The sequence below is a fragment of the Heterodontus francisci genome, chromosome 8 (genome assembly GCF_036365525.1).
Source record: "Heterodontus francisci isolate sHetFra1 chromosome 8, sHetFra1.hap1, whole genome shotgun sequence".
Taxonomy (NCBI): domain Eukaryota; kingdom Metazoa; phylum Chordata; class Chondrichthyes; order Heterodontiformes; family Heterodontidae; genus Heterodontus; species Heterodontus francisci.
The window spans coordinates 24,769,165-24,784,833 of record NC_090378.1 but is presented as its reverse complement, the minus strand read 5'-3'; the positions used below and the strand labels follow the sequence as shown (position 1 = coordinate 24,784,833).

The following is a 15,669-nucleotide window of genomic DNA, read 5'->3' as shown; positions in this document are numbered from 1 at the left end:
AATGAGGTGCTGTTCCTCGAGCTTGCGTTGATGTTCACTGGAACACTGCAGAAATCCCAGGACAGAGATGTGAGCATGAGAGCAGGGGGAGTGTTGAAATGGCAAGCAACCGGAAGCTCAGGGTCCTGCTTGCGGACTGAGCGGAGGTGTTCTGCAAAGCGGTCACCCAGTCTGCGTTTGGTCTCCCCAATGTAGAGGAGAACACATTGTGAGCAGAAAATATAGTATACTACATTGAAAGAAATACAAGTAAATCGCTGCTTCACCTGAAAGGAGTGTTTCGGGCCTGGGATAGTGAGGAGAGAAGAGGTAAATGGGCAGGTATTACACCTCCTGCGATTGCAGGGGAAGGTGCCATGGGAAGGGGACAAGGTGGTGGGGGTAATGGAGGAGTGGACCAGGGTGTCACGAGGGAACGATCCCTTCGGAATGCTGGCAGGGGAAGGGCGGGGAAGATGCATTTGGTAATGGCATCACGCTAGAGGTGGCGGAAATGGCGGAGGATGATCCTTTGGATATGGAGGCTGATGGGGTGGAAAGTGAGGACAAGGGGAACCCTGTCGCGGTTCTGGGAGGGAGGTGAAGGGGTGAGGGTAGAGGTGCGGAAAATGGGCCGGACACGATTGAGGGCCCTGTCAACTACAGTGAGGGGGAATCCTCGGTTGAGGAAAAAGGAAGACATATCAGAAGCGCTGTCATGGAAGGTAGTATCATCAGAGCAGATGCGTCGGAGATGGAGAATCTGGGAGAATGGAATGGAGTCCTTACAGGAGGCAGGGTGGTCTTCTGCTCCTATTTCTTGTATTCTTGTGCTACAGGCCAGTAGAAGATTTCTGGGTTCCCTATTATGTTAACTGCCATTCTATTCTCATATTCTCTCTTGCAGTCTTATTTTCCTCTTCACTTCCCCCCTCAACTTATTGCATTTGGCCTGGTTCTCACTTGAAAAATACACTTGACATGCATCATACACCCTCTTTTTTTCCACCATATTCTCTACCTCCCTTGTCAACCAAGGAGCCCTGTTACTGTTTCCCCTACCTTTTGCCCTTGTTGGAATGTTCCTAGCCTGTACCTGAATCATCTCCTCCTTAAAGATCACCCATCGTTCGGTTACAGTTTCTCCTGTCAGTCTTTGGTTCCGTTTTCCCCTGGCTAGGTCCCTTCTCATCCCATCGAAGTTAGTCCTCTTCCAATTTAGATGTTCTATTTTGGATTGTTCCTTGCTCTTCTCCATTACTGGTCTAAACCTTATGATATGATGATCACTCGTAAGAACATAAGAACATAAGAAATAAGAGATGGAGTAGGCCATTCGGCCCCTCAAGCCTGCCCCGCCACTCAATAAGATCATGGCTGATCTGCCCCAGACCTCACCTCCTCTTTTGTGCCAGCTGCTCATAGCCGTCAACTCCCCGAGATTTCAAAAATCTACCTACCTCCTCTTTAAATACTTTCAGTGATCTAGCCTCCACAACTCTGTGGGGTAGAGAATTCCAGACATTCACCACCCTCAGAGAAGAAATTCCTTCGCATCTCAGTTTTAAATGAGTGTCCTCTTATTCTGTAACTATATCCCCTAGTTCGAGATTCCCCCACTAGTGGAAACATCTTCTCAACATCTATCCTTTCCAGCCCCCTCAAAGTCTTGTACGTTTCAATAAGATCACCCCTCATTCTTCTGAACTCTAATGAATAAAGTCCTAACCTGTGTAGCCGTTCTTGATAAGTCAACCCCTTCATCCCAGGAATCAGCCTAGTGAATCTCTTTTGAACTGCCTCCAATGCCAGTATATCTTTTCTTAAATACGGGGACCAAAACTGTACACAGTATTCCAGGTGTGGCCACACCAAGACCCTGTACAGTTGTAACAAGACTTCCCTATTTTTAAACTCCAACCCCCTAGCAATGAAGGCCAAAATTCCATTTGCCTTCTTAATTACTTGCTGCACCAGCATGTTAACTTTGTGTTTCATGCACAAGAACACCTAGATCCCTCTGTACTGCAATCTTTTGAAGTCTCTCTTCATTTAAATAATAGTCTGCTTTTTGATTCTTCCTACCAAAGTGCATGACCTCACACTTTCCTACATTAAACTCCATCTGCCAAGTGTTTGCCCACTCACTCAAGTTATCTATATCCCCTTGCAGATTCCTTATGTCCTCATCACAACATGCCCTCCTACCTATTTTTGTATCATCAGCAAAGTTGGATATATTACACTCTGCCCCCCTCTTCCAAGTCATTAATATAGATAGTAAATAGGTTGCAATTGCTGGCAATGCAACCACTAGGTGGCGCAGTGCTTGCACATGCACAAATGCAGGCTCTTCAACTGGAACATCAGTGTCTGCGACATTCAGGCAGCTGCCAGGATTAAAGATGGAGCTGCTCAATTTATCACAGGAAATGCTGATGGCTAGATCGTTCTAGCAAACTAACCATACATTAAGTTGGATGGAAGCCCAGTAATATGCTACTATGTAGTTATAGGATACTAACTGTAATCCTCAGATCCATTTAATATTCCAGTAATTCTATTAAATACAAAAGGAATTTTATGATTGAATTTCCATTGGAAGATAGTGAATTGGCACCCCGATCGATGGAAAAGAAAATCGGGCAGTGTATAAAATGTGCTGCCAATTCATTATTGTGATTTCTTTATATGATTGAACAGGACTGATTTCACCCGAACGCAGCTACTAACCCACCCCACTGGCCGCTGTCCTCCCTCGGCAAATCGCTTTCTCCCCCTCCTCCCTGCAACCACATCCTACACCCCCACCCACCCCCCATCTGCTCAGCTGCTTGTCCAGACCTCGCTGCTCCCCGTCTACTTTCCTGGCTGATTGTTCCTCGCTTCGAGCCACCCTGCTCCCCGGTCTGTCACTCATTCCCAGCATCCTCCACCCCCCCCAGCCGCTAGCTCTAGGCCACACCGCTTCCCTCCTCTCGGACACTCGCTCCCACGTTTGATCAGTCTCCACACTCCACCCAAAGAAGCAAGGCGGGCCGCAAGGGGTGACTGGGCAACATAGGAGCGACTGGCCGAGAGGAGAGAAGCGGCGTGGCCTAGAGCTAGCGGCTGCCAGGGGATGGGGTGGAGGGGAAGCGGGGAGCAAGCGTCCAGAGAGCGGCGTGGAGTGAAGTGAAGAACGGGGAGCAATTGGCCAGGGGAGTGGGGGGAGCAGCAAGGTCTGGAGCAAGCAGCTGAGGGGAGGAAGTGTCAAGGCATGGAGCGAGTTGCCGAGGGGAGAGGGGCTAGTGGGGCAGGAGCGAGTGATGGGGATCGAGCTCCAGCCTCAAAGTCTCCCATTCAACTGCTTCCTGCAGCCCAGTTGGGGGCTGGATGCCTGATGATGCTTTATCGCACATGCCAAAGATGGACAAGGCACGGATATGTGATGGCGTTAGCACTGCACGATGATGTCATCCCACGCATGTGCCATTTAGTCCTGGCAAGATGTAGCTGCGCATGTGCACAGTTTGGCGTACACGGATGACGTCAGCGGGCCACTGCGTTGTCAGGAATCACTTTGTAATCAATAATTGAGGCCCTAGGACTGATCCTTGTGGCACTCCACTAGTTACAGCTTTCCAATCTGAAAAAGACACATTAACCCCGATGCTTTGTCTTCTGTCAATTAACCAATTATCAATCCATGCTAACACATTATCCCCAATACCGTGAGCTCCTATCTTGTGCAATAATCTTCTATGTGGCACCTTATCGAATGCCTTCTGGAAATCCAAATACACTACATCTACCGGTTCCCCTTTATCAACTCTGCTTGTTATATCTTCAAAGAACTCTAACAAATTTGTCAAACATGATTTCCCTTTCACAAAACCATGTTGACTCTGTTTGATTGCACTAAGCTTTTCTAAATGTCCTGCTATTTCTTCCTTAATAATGGACTGTAGCATTTTCCCGATGACTGACGTTAGGCTGACTGGCCTATAGTTTCTTGCTTTTTATCTCCCTTCCTTCTTGAACAGGGGTGTCACATTAGCGGTTTTCCAATCCGCTGGGACCCTCCCGGAATCCAGTGAGTTCTGGAATGTTTCAACCAATGCCTCCACTATCTCTGCAGCCACTTCCTTTAAAACCCTTGGATGTAGGCCATCAGGTCCTAATGACTTGTCTGCCTTTAGTCCCATTAGTTTGTCAAGTACTTTGTCCCTCGTGATAGAGACTGGTACAAGATCTTTCCTCCCATTAGCTCCTTTCTTATCTGATGTCTGTAGGATGTTTATAATGTCCTCCACCGTGAAGACTGATGCAAAATATTTGTTTAAATTATCTGCCATTTCCCTGTTTCCTGTTATCAATTCTCCAGTCACATCCTCCAAGGGTCCCATGCTCACTTTAGCTACTCTTTATTTATATACCCATAGAAGCTCTTTATGTTTGTTTTTATATTTCTTGCCAACTTACTTTCATAATCAATTTTCTCCCTCTTTATTAGCTTTTTGGTCATCCGCTGCTGGTTCCTAAAAAAATTCCCAATCCTCTGGCCTACCACTAGTTTTCGCCGCTTTGTATGCCTTAGTTTTTGATTGGATACCCTCCTTGACCGCCTTTGTTAACCACGGGTGGTTCATCCTTCTCATCGAGTCCTTCTTTTTGACCAGGATAAATTTTTGCTGAGCATTATGAAATATCTGCTTAAATGTCTGCCACTGCTCTTCCACATAGTCTATCTTCCCAGCCCGCTTTAGACAACTCTTTCTTCATACCTCTGTAATTGCCCCTGTTTAAGTTGAGGATACTGGTTTGAGACCCAAGGTGCTCGCTCTCAAACTGAATTTGAAATTCTACCATGTTGTGATCGCTACCCCCTAGAGGATCCTTAACTATGATATCTCTTATTAATCCTACATTATTACACATTACTCGATCTAAAATAGCCTGTTCCCAGGTAGGTTCTGCAATGTATTGCTCGAAGTAACAATTCCTGATGCACTCTACAAATTCGTCTTCCATGTTACCTCTGCCAATCTGATTTGTCCAGTCAATATGCAGATTAAAATCACCCATGACAATTGTAGCGCCCTTCTTACATGCCTCCGTTATTTCCTGATTTATACTTTGTCCTACAGTGAGGCAACTCTTCAGGGGCCTATAGACGACTCTTACCCTTGACCTCTTCCCCTTGCTATTCCTTATTTCCACCCAAACTGATTCCACATCATGATCTATTGCACCTATATCACTACTCACCACCGCACTGATACCTTCCTCTAACAAAGCTATCCCACCTCCTTTTCCATTTTGCCTATTTTTCCGGAATGTCGAATAACCTTGAATATTGAGTCTTGGTCACCCTGCAACCATGTCTCTGTAATAGCTATCAAGTCATACTCATTTATTTCTATTTGTGCCGTCAACTCATCTATCTTGTTACAAATAGAGTCATAGAGTCATAGAGTCGTACAGCATAGAAACAGGCCTTTCGGCCCACCGCATCCATGCCAGCCATAATGCCTATCTATACTAATCCCAATGCTGCGTGCATTCAGATAAAGAGCCTTAAGCTTTGACTTTTTGTCATTATTACTCATTCTGGTTCTAATTTCTGCTGCACTCTTCTGCTTATATTTTCTGCCCCTTCCTGTCATACTTTGATTATTGTTTGCCTCTTCACTACCCTGCACCTCTGCTCTCTCGTTTCTTTTTGATTTTTTAAACTTCCCTTCAATCGAACCCTCCTCCCCACCCCCCCGCCCACTAATTAGTTTAAAATCCTTTCTACAACCCTCGTTATACAATTTGCCAAGACACTGGTCCCAGCATAGTTCAAATGAAGCCCGTCCCAATGGAACAGCTCTCTCCTCCCCCAGTACTGGTGCCAGTGCCCCATGAATCGGAACCCGTTTCTCCCACACCAATCTTTGAGCCACGTGTTTACCTCTAATGTTATTTACCCTATGCCAATTTGCACGTGGTAAGGTAGTAATCTGGAGATTATTACCTTTGTGGCTCTGCTTTTTAATTTAGCCCCAAGCTGCTCTTTCCTAGTCCTACCTATGTCATTGGTACCTACGTGGACCACGACAACTGGATCTTTCCCCTCCCACTCCAAGTTCCTCTCCAGCCCAGAAGAGATGTCCTTAACCCTGGCACCAGGAAGGCAACACAGCCTTTGGGACTCCCTGTCTTAGCTGCAGAGAACAGTATCTATTCCCCTAACTATGCTATCCCTTATTACTACTACATTTCTCTTTTCTCCCCCCACTTGAATGGCACTCTGAACCACGGTGCTGTGGTCAGTTCGCTCATCCTCCGTGCAGTCTGTGCCCTTGTCCACACTGGGAGCAAGAACCTCGTACCTATTGGATAAGAGCACTGGCTGAGGCTCCTCCAAAACTAAATTCTGGATCCCCATACCTGCCTCACTCGCAGTCACACCCTCCTGTCCCTGACCACAGTCCAAATTTGATGCAATTAATTTAAGGGATGTGACTGTCTCCTGAAACACAGTGTCCAGGTAATTCTCCCCCTCCCTGATGTGTCGCAGTGTCCACAGCCCCACAGACACTTGGTCCACTTGACCCACCTCATTCCCCAGCAGCAGATCCAGCAATGCCTCCTTCCTAGTTGGACTGAGAACATACTGGTCAAGGAAGTTCCCTTGAACACATTTCAGAAATTCCTCCCCCTCCTTCCCTTTTACTGTAATACTATCCCAATGAGTATTTGGGTAATTAAAGTCGTCCAATATCACCACTCTATTGTTCTTGCACATCTCTGTGATTTCTCTGCAGATTTGCTCCTCTATCTCTCTCACTATTTGGAGGCCCATAGAATACCCCCAGTAGCATGATCACCCCTTTTTAGCTTCTCAACTCTAACCAAATGGATTCTGTCCTTACCCCCTCAAGGACATCTGCTCTTCCGAACACTGCAATATCTTCCCTGAACAGTACTGCCATCCCATCTCCCTTTTTTCCTTCCCTGACTTTTCTGAACTCTTTGTATCCTTGAATATTAAGTGCCCAGTCCTCACCATTTTAAATATTTTTTCCATTATTGCCACTACATCATATTCCTACATGGTATTAGTGCTTGTAGCTCACCAACCTTATTTGTTTTATTCTTTCATGGGATATGGGTGTCACTGGCAATGCCAGCATTTCTTGCCCATCCCTAATTGCCCTTGAGAAGATGATGGTGAGCTGCCTTCTTGAACCGCAGCTGTCCATCTGGTGCGGGTATACCCACAGTACTGCTAGGGAGGGAGGTTCAGGATTTTGATCCAGTGACAGTGAAGGACTGGCGATATATTTCCAAGTCAAGATGGTGTGTGACTTGGAGGGGAATTTGTAGGTGGTCGTATTCCCATGCATCTGCTGTCCTTGTCCTAGGTGAAAGAAGTGGATTTGGAAGGTGCTGTTGAAGGAGGCATGTTGTGTTGCTGCAGTGCATCTTGTATATGGTACACACTGCTGTGTGGAGGGAGTGAATGTTTAAGGTGGTGAATGGTGTTGAGCTTCTTGAGTGTTGTTGGAGCTGCACTCATCCAGGCAAGTGGAGAGTATTCCATCACACTCCTGACTTGTGCCTTGTAGATGGTGGACAGGCTTTGGGGAGTCAGGAGGTGCGTCTCTGAGCTGCTCACCGCACTTTGTGTGTTTACATACATGCACTGTTAACCTGTCTTTGTATTCCTAGAAGTCCTTCTCACTCTGCTCCTATCTAATATGGTACTACTTCTCTAGTACTATCCAACACTCTCAGTTTGTGCACCTTATTCCTCTTTTCTACTTCTATACGCTGGTGCCCAATCCCCTGACAATTTATTTTAAACCCTCCCCAACCACACTAGTGAACCTCCCCGCAAGAACAATGGTCCTAGTCCTGTTGAGGTGCAACATATCTCTTTTGAATAGGTGCATCCTGCCCCAGAACTGGTTTCAGTGCCCCAAGCATCTGAAGCCCTCCCTCCTGCACCATGCTTCAAGCCACGTATTGATCCTCCCTATCTTCTTATTTGTACTCTTGCTAGAGTGTGGTACTGGGAGTACACCAGAGGTTATTACCTTCGAGGCCCTAGCTCCTGAAAATCTGACCATAGGATCTCAATACCAGCTCTCTCTATGTCGTTGGTACTGACATGTACCACAACTTCTGGCTCACTCCCTTTCCCCTGCAAAATATTCTGCACCCTCTCCATGATGTCCTTTACCCTGACACCAGGGAGGCAACACACCATGGGAAACTCATGAAGACGGTTACTAAAACAACTATCTGTCCCACTAACTATGAAATCTCCTATAACGACTACATTTTTACTCTCTGTTGTTCCGTCCTGTGCTGTCCCCTGCCCAATGGTTCAATGGTCTAGACTACACTCCTTCAAGGTATCATCACTCCTATCAGTCTCCAATGCTGAGTACCAGTTTGAGAGTGGCACACACCCCGAAGATTCCTGTATCCCGTACCTTCTGCCTCTTTCTATTCTTCTGAATGACCACCCATCACCGATCCTGAACTCTCACTGCCTGTGGACCATACCCTGGAACGTACAATCCAGGAAACTCCCGTTTCCTGAAGCTTCACAGCGACTGCAGCTGCCGATCAAACTCGGAAAACCTGAGCTCGAGCTGAAGCAGCTAGAGACACTTCCTACACAAGTGGTTTCCCCAAGACGCATGAAGTGTCCTGAAGTTCCCACATGGCGTAGGAATTGCAAGCAACAGGTTGCAGCTGCCTGTCCATGATCTAAAAAAAACTCTTCCCTCTTTTAGAATCTAGTTGGTACCTTCTTTAAACTATTAATTTTAATTGATGCCTCTAGACCTGCTTTGCCACTGCTCATTAATTCACTCACTGTTATACTCACTCTGATTGAGGTTATTAATTTCCTGGCTCCTAATTTGAAAGAATGCCCTAGTTTAGAGAGAGAAAAAGAGAAATACTCACCAACCAATCACTTACCTGCTTTCCTGTGAAGTCACACTTTGTTTCTTTTCGAACCTGATGGGTCTGCTTTGAACCCTACCCAGGGCTCTTCTGTTCTCCTGCCAGCCTCGCTGTGCTCCAGGGGCTGCTCTTTTATCCTCTCTGCCAATGTTACTGTGCTCTCGCTCTCGAGGCCACTCTTTCATCCTCCCCACCAGTCTCACTGTGCTCTCACTCTCAATGCTGCTCTTTTATTCTCACCACCAGTCTCACTGTTGGATTCTTCATTCTCTTTCCTTTTGATTAATTCCTACAGGAAATTAAAGCACTATTGCATGAGTGGGTGACGATCTTACTATAAAAAAGTAACTTGTTTAAATTGTTCTATTAACCAACAGCTTTCTATTCCATTATGTAGAGCATGAATCAATGCCCAATTAAATGTGCAGATTAGTCAAATATTCAGAATATCCGTTGACTGCATTATATCTTTTACAATTCTAAACTCTGGATTTCGCTGAAGATCCATTCTTGGCTCCTCCTTTTCTCATCTACCTACTGCTCCTTGGTGACATCATCCACAAACATGCTTCCAAATGTACTACAATGACACCCAGCTCCACCTCTCCACCATATTTCTCAATCCCTCCACTGCCTCTGTGCAATCAGATTATTTGCCTGGCATCCAGCCCTGGATAATCCGCAACTCCTTCCAGCTAAACATTAGGATGACTAAAGCCATCATCTTCAGCCCCCACCACAAACTCCATCCTCTGATCACCAACTCTATTCCCCTTTTCAGCCACTAGCTCAGGCAGAACCAGACTTTTCACAACCTCGACATCCTTTTCAACTTGAGCTGAGTTTCCAATCCCATTCCTTTCCTCTGTCAATACCACCTACCTCCACTTGCATAATTTCAAGAATCACACACCTCTACCCCTGTTTCAGCTTATCCGTGAGTGAAATCTTTATCTATACCTGGCCATTTCTAAACTCAGTCACTCCAATGCTCTTGTGTCCAGCCTCCCATCCTCCTCTCTCTTGTCCTTATCCCATCCTGCACCAAGTCCTGTTCTTCCCTCACCCCTTTCTTTATTGGCCAACACCAGTTCCTGATCCACCAAAGGCTCAAATTTAAAATTCACATGCATCTCTGTAACCTCCTGCAGCCCAACAACTGCTCCTAAGTTTTCTGTTACCCTGCATCCTCCTCTCTCTTTGTCCCACCATTGTTGACCAATTCCCTGGGTTCCATCAATAAACTCCTCTATCTCCACTTATCTGCCTTCCTTTAAGACCCTCTTTCAAACCCACCTCTTTGGCCAAGCTTTGAGCACCTCTCTTAATCTCCCACTCTTTGGCTTGGCGTCCATTTTTCCTCATGCTCCTGTGATACACCTTGGGACATTTTTCTGCGTCAAAGATGCTAGATTATAAACACATGTTTCTTCAAATAAAGGCTAGCCCTCTAAGTCATAGAAACATAGAAAATAGGAGCAGGAGCAGGCTATTCGGCCCTTTGGACCTGCTCCACCATTCAAAAAAGATCATGGCTGATTGTCTGATTCAGTACTCTTTTCCCGCTTTCTCCCCATATCCCTTGATCCCTTTGGCATTAAGAAATATATCTATCTCCTTCTTGAATATATTTAATGAGATGGCCTCCACTGCCTTCTGCAGTGGAGAATTCCATAGGTTCACCACCCTCTGAGTGAAGGAATTTCTCCTCATTTCAGTTCTAAATGGCATACCCCGTATCCTGAGACTGTGACCGCTGGTCCTGGACTCCCCAGCCATCGGGAGCATCCTCCCTGCATCTAGCCTGTCCTGTTAGAATTTTATAGGTTTCTATGAGATCCCCTCTCATTCTTCTAAACTCTAGTGAATATAGGCCTAGTCGACATAATGTCTCCTCATACGTCAATCCTGCCATCCCAGGAATCAGCTTAGTAAATCTCCTTTGCAGTCCTTTCTCAGATAAGGAGACCAAAACTGCACACAATACTCCAGATGTGGTCTCACCAAGGCCCTGTATAACTGCAGTAAGACATCCTTGTTCCTCTTGCAATGAAGGCCAACATACCATTTGCCTTCCTAACTGCTTGCTGCACCTGAATGCTTGCTTTTAGCGACTGGTGTACAAGGACTCCCAGGTCTCGTTGCACCTCCCCCTTTCCCAATCTATCACCATTCAGATAATAATCTGCCTTTCTGTTTTCACAACCAAAGCGGATAACCTCACATTTATCCACGTTAAACTATCTGCCATGCATTTGCCCAGTCACCCAACTTGTCCGAATCACATTGGAGCCTCTTTGCAACCTCCTCACAGCTCACATTCCGCCCCCCCCTCCCCCAGCTTTGTGTCATCTGCAAACTTGGAAAGGTTACATTTAGTTCCCTCACCCAAGTCATTAATATATATTGTGAATAGCTGGGGCCAAGCACTGATCCCTGCGGTACCCCACTAGTCACTGCCTGCCACCTGGAAAAGACCCGTTTATTCCTACTCTCTGTTTCCTGTCTGTCAACCAATTCTCAATCCATGCCAGTTCCCCATGGTAGGCTGATGGAGAAAGTGAAGTCGCATGGGGTCCAGGGTGTACTAGCTAGGTGGATAAAGAACTGGCTGGGCAACAGGAGACAGAGAGTAGCAGTGGAAGGGAGTTTCTCAAAATGGAGACCTTTAAATGTAACCTTTCCAAGACCAGTGGTGTTCCACAGGGATCCGTGCTGGGACCACTGTTGTTTGTGATATACATAAATGATTTGGAGGAAAGTATAGGTGGTCTGATTAGCAAGTTTGCAGACGACACTAAGATTGGTGGAGTAGCAGATAGTGAAGGGGACTGTCAGAGAATACAGCAGAATATAGATAGATTGGAGAGTTGGGCAGAGAAATGGCAGATGGAGTTCAATCAGGGCAAATGCGAGGTGATGCATTTTGGAAGATCCAATTCAAGAGTGAATTATACAGATGGAAAAGTCCTGGGGAAAATTGATGTACAGAGAGATTTGGGTGTTCAGGTCCATTGTTCCCTGAAGGTGGCAACGCAGGTCAATAGAGTGGTCAAGAAGGCACACGGCATGCTTTCCTTCATCGGACGGGGTATTGAGTACAAGAGTTGGCAGGTCATGTTACAGTTGTATAAGACTTTGGTTCGGCCACATTTGGAATACTGCGTGCAGTTCTGGTCGCCACATTACCAAAAGGATGTAGATGCTTTGGAGAGGGTGCAGAGGAGGTTCACCAGGATATTGCCTGGTATGGAGGGCGCTAGCTATGAAGAGAGGTTGAGCAGATTAGGATTATTTTCATTAGAAAGACGGAGGTTGAGGGGGGACCTGATTGAGGTGTACAAAATCATGAGAGGTATAGACAGGGTGGATAGCAAGAAGCTTTTTCCCAGAGTGGGGGATTCAATTACTAGGGGTCACGAGTTCAAAGTGAGAGGGGTAAAGTTTAGGGGGGATATGCGTGGAAAGTTCTTTACGCAGAGGGTGGTGGGTGCCTGGAACGCGTTGCCAGCGGAGGTGGTAGACGCGGGCACGATAGCGTCTTTTAAGATGTATCTAGGCAGATACATGAATGGGCAGGAAGCAAAGAGATACAGACCCTTAGAAAATAGGCGACATGTTTAGATAGAGGATCTGGATCGGCGCAGGCTTGGAGGGCCGAAGGGCCTGTTCCTGTGCTGTAATTTTCTTTGTTCTTTGTTCTTTGTTCTATTACCCCCAATCCCATGTGTTTTAATTTTGCACACTAACCTCTTATGTGGGACCTTATCAAAAGCCTTCCGAAAATCCAAATATTTGGATTCACCCTTATCTATTCTACTAGTTACATACTCAAAAAACTCCAGTAGATTTATTAAGCATGATTTCCCTTTTGTAAACCCATGCTGACTTTTTCCAATCCCGTTTATGCTTTCCAGGTGTTCCGCTATCAGATCTTTTATAATAGATTCTAGCATTTTCCCCACCACTGATGTAAGGCTAACTGGTCTGTAATTCCCTGTTTTTTCTCTCCCTCCTTTTTTAAATAGTGGGGTTACATTTGCCACCCTCCAATCCGTAGGAACTGCTCCAGAGTCTGTAGAATTTTGGAAGATCATCACCAATGCATCCACTATTTCCAGGGCCACTTCCTTTAGTACTTTGGGATGTAGATTATCAGGCCCTGGGGATTTGTCAGCCTTGAACCCCATTAATTTCCCTAATATTATTTTTTTACTAATACTGATTTCCTTCAGTTCCTCCCTCTCATTAGACCCTTGGTTCCCTAACATTTCTGGTAGGTTATTTGTGTCCTCCTTTGTGAAGAGAGAACCAAAGTCTGTGTTTAATTGTTCTGCCATTTCTTTGTTCCCCATTATAATTTCCCCTGTTTCTGACTGTAAGGGACCTACATTTGTCTTCACTAATCTTTTTTTCTTCACATATTTATAGAAGCTTTTACGGTCAGTTTTTATGTTCCCTGTAAGCTTACTCTCATACTCTATTTAAGAGTAAATACACTTAGTTGGAGGCTGAAATCCTCATACGCATTGTTGGCTTGGTGTTTTCATTAAGTTACCACAGTTAATGTTCAATTAACCTTTGCCTAGGTATTTGTGAACTTTGCCAAACAACAGACAGCTGAAGATGAAAATCTTGCTCTTCATCCGCGTGCTGCTGGGGCCAGGCGGGAGGTAAAGGTATCACCAGCTCCAGTGGAACCCACTCAACCGATTACTACCAACACTTCCACTACTGCGACAAATAAAGAGATGAAATCTTGAGGAAGTGCCAACAAAACAGCAATAAACAGATTGCATCAGATAGACTAAATCACAAACATTCTGATGTGACAACGCTCCTCAGGGTGGTTTTAATAACACAAACCGTACTTGTGACAACTCTACAGTATCAATGTGACGGCAGTTACCAGGATCAGCAAACTGTAACATCAGGTTTTGTGACATGCAGTTTAGTGAGTAGCCAATCTCAAGATCATGTATGTCTAACTCTAAAGGAAAGTCTACTATCACGGAGTACGATAGCTATAAATTACACATGGCTGTGATCATTTCTCAGTCGTAACATAGATGCCTGCAGAGGAATTCATTATCATGTTGTGCATTCCCGATAACCGGCAGCATGCACGTATATATAGTATATTAAACCTTTATATACTAAATGCCTGTTGCCTATGTTAATTGTGATATAACATCTTCAAAAGTGGGTTTCAGTACCTTTTTAATATTGAACACTATGAAATAGAATTGAAGACCTGTAATAACACAGTGTAGCCTTTTCTGGACCTAAATGAAGAAACAAGGGGAAAGGCTTTTTCTGTGTGCTACATATTAAGCATTTATATAAAGAATAGGTTTGCAATTTTGCTAAGACAAATGAAATCTTCCCTCATAGTTCTGTTTTGATAGGCGTTCTCAGCAAGTAGTTGTGTAAAGCTTGTTCCCGCAGTGCATGATCCCATGGCTGAAGCAGTAGCTGTGACACATGTACAGGGTACAACCTGTGCTCTGGACTCTGAATTATGATAAGACTCTGACTGACAGTGGCCTGAAATCAGTCCGATAAACCAGCACCAGTATGAGAGTTTTCCTAGAGTCACATCAATATTAAAAGGTGATTTAAAATGCAATTTAGATGTTTAGTGGTACTTTTAAAGGATTAAAAACTCTATAGATTTAAAAAAAAACAAAATCATTTATGAAGTTCTAATTTCAGCCACAATTTAAAGTGATTACCTGACATTGTTATTAGAAATAGGACTGACTTCTCTGCTTTTATCTTTCAAATATCCTTAGCTTTCCCCCAAACCCCCTCTCTTACACACAGAAACACCCACACACTTCTTTATATCTGAAAAAAATCAGCTTAATGCAACATTTTTCACTGTGAAAGACTCTTATGAGAATAGATGAAACAATAAAAGCTGAGAACACAGTGGAAACATTGGCTGTGTAGACTGCATGCATTCTGCCACATACTCGACCATTGAATATATCACTGTTAATATGCCTTTGGCAAAAGAAATGAGAACAGATGTCCTGTGCATAAATAATGCTAATAAACTGTCAGAGTTATTACATACCTGAGAGTGTCTGAAATTGCAAAGTCAGGGCTTTCACAATATAAATCTTTATTGAATTTTAGTAAAGAAACTATGAAGTGATCAGACATTTCCCACTGCAATCAGTAATATTGGCATTTACATGATGAAGATAAATACTGAGTGCTACCAGTCCAAATTCCATCATGTTTAAACTCCAATGAAATCTTTCTGATGTATTCAGCAAAAAGTTCACATCAACAGATGCTGAGTACACTGCCTGCTCAGAAGTGTCATTGTTACAGGTTCCTGCTTTTTGCAGAGGAAGGACAGCTCCAGAACTGGCAGGGAAAGGGAAGGGGAAAAGCCAGCGCAGCCGATCCTTTCATTAACCCATGTGAAAGTAGGTGCAATTATCTCGACCACAGGTAGTTTACACCTGTATATTTGGAACTGAAAGATAGTCGCAGTAATGGTGCCATGACATCGATTGTCATAAAAACTCACCTGGTCCACTAATGTCCTTTGAGGAAGGAAATCTACTCTCTTTACCTGGTCTGGCCTACATGTGATGCCAGACTCACAGCAATGTGGTTGACTCTTAACTGCCCTCTGAAATGGCCTAGCACGTCTCTCAGTTGTCAAGGGCAATTAGGAATGGGAAACAAATGCTGCCTTTCCCAGCAATGCCCACATTC

At 44.8% G+C, this 15,669-nt stretch overlaps 1 protein-coding gene across 1 annotated transcript in view; it reads left to right on the top strand.

The window, feature by feature from the left end:
• The window catches only part of abca4b (ATP-binding cassette, sub-family A (ABC1), member 4b), a 158,970-nt gene extending 143,825 nt beyond the window's left edge, over positions 1-15,145 (top strand). The window contains exon 50 of the mRNA XM_068036820.1: positions 13,521-15,145. Coding sequence (XP_067892921.1) covers positions 13,521-13,694 — 174 coding nt within the window. The 3' untranslated portion in view covers positions 13,695-15,145. The remainder of the gene's footprint in view (positions 1-13,520) is intronic.
• The last annotated feature ends 524 nt before the right edge of the window (positions 15,146-15,669 follow it).